This window comes from Branchiostoma floridae, chromosome 13, assembly GCF_000003815.2.
Source record: "Branchiostoma floridae strain S238N-H82 chromosome 13, Bfl_VNyyK, whole genome shotgun sequence".
Lineage (NCBI taxonomy): Eukaryota > Metazoa > Chordata > Leptocardii > Amphioxiformes > Branchiostomatidae > Branchiostoma > Branchiostoma floridae.
Window position 1 is genome coordinate 8,536,298 of NC_049991.1, and position 1,623 is coordinate 8,537,920.

A 1,623-nucleotide genomic window follows, 5' to 3' on the forward strand; every position below is an offset into this window, starting at 1 on the left:
GCCTGGCCCATTATTAAATCTGCTGGTGGACGTATAAACTGGAAACCTGACTTCAGCCAGGGCCGGCAGAAGACTACTTCGGCATCCAGGGCAGTTCTTCCCAAGGAAGCACTCCGGAGAGGAGTAATGCAGGGGGAGAGTTGCCTCAGCTAGTCCCAGGGTGGTACGGTAACAGAAATCAATGCGATTCAGTTAGCCTCCGCAGGGCGGCGTTTTAAGAGGGCGTCAAAAGCTAAGCAAAAGCAGATACACAGACAGGACTTTTCTATTTTGTAGGTCACTAAAACCTATCAAAGAGTCACATGTTTTTTTTAGTATTCCTATAATGCACCCTACTTTAAATGCTGCGTTATGAAATCACAGAAATCTTCATTTGGGCGAGAACTATGTTCTTTTGCCTTCTTATATCAAATTAGCGATTCTGCCAATAAGAAAACAGGATTTTGATGACCCGGAAATAACCCTTCGTGCCGCGGGAAAGACGGAATGTTCTGGAAGGATACAGAGTCCAGGGAAAATATGGCAGAGGAACGGGTGCTACAGCTGTTAAGGAGCGAACCCAAAGAATACCACCTGGCAAGAGACATCGCATCTCGCCTGGGAATCGCTAAAAATGAGGCTAACAATGCCCTGTACGCGTTGAAGAACGCGGGGAAGGTACATTTTGTATTTAAGAGTACAGTAGAGCAGCGCAGAGGCAGCGACAGCAAATTTCTTATGGTGGGGGAGGGGGGCGTCTAGCCTGGTTACCACACCGGTACCCCAGCCCGATCTCAAATGTGTATCGTGCACGGGTGTGGTAACCAAGCAAGGGTTAAGGGGCGTCATCAAAGGGCGAAACATTTCTGACCGAATTTTCAGCATTTGGCGCGCCGAAGGTGACGGATTTAAAAACCCTGCAGCTGGGCTCTGGAGATAACGTTAATTTGTGCGGCACAGACCGATCACTAGACTGATTAGAATCAAAAGCAACTAAACTCGGACAATATTTACGTGCTGGTGGAATTTTTAGGTATAAATGTAAATTCTAAGCCCATAAACTACAAAATGTTGGATTTATATATGTAGGGAACACATATGCACACATAATATTTGGCTTTTGTGATACAGTTTTCTTGTTTTTGGTTTATTTTGTGGACACAAGCTTGATAATAAACTGAGTGTGTCATAAGGCTATTGACACACTGAATGTGTCAATAGCACACTGGGTGTGTCAATAGCCTCGCTCCAAAAAAAAAAAACGTGACAGATAGCTTTTTGCAAGTCCGGACTTGGCTCCTGACATTTAGTTTTTTTTGTGACTCGGACCTAAACATTTTTAGGTCCAGGTCCGGGTTTTAGGTATGCACCACTATCTGAGATGTATATATATATATATATATATATATAGTCTCCAAGCAAATATAGTCTTCAAGCAGATCTAATATTATATTATATAGTATCCAACAAGCCAGCCAGTATCTAACAGGCCACCAGCCTCGCCACTGATGGATCTGCTTGGAGATTACTTCCTTGACATGAATTTTCAATGACTTTCCACTGTCAAGTGTCATCTTTCTCAACTGCCTCTTTTGTTTTTGTATATACAGGTAGCCGACTTCTTCACTCCCTGCTCGGCTCTAT

At 43.7% G+C, this 1,623-nt stretch overlaps 1 protein-coding gene across 1 annotated transcript in view; it reads left to right on the forward strand.

The window, feature by feature from the left end:
- Nucleotides 1–489: 489 nt before the first annotated feature.
- Nucleotides 490–1,623, forward strand: part of LOC118428708 (receptor-interacting serine/threonine-protein kinase 2-like) — a 25,218-nt gene continuing 24,084 nt past the window's right edge. Inside the window, exon 1 of the mRNA XM_035838849.1 lies at nucleotides 490–657. Coding sequence (XP_035694742.1) covers nucleotides 520–657 — 138 coding nt within the window. The 5' untranslated portion in view covers nucleotides 490–519. The remainder of the gene's footprint in view (nucleotides 658–1,623) is intronic.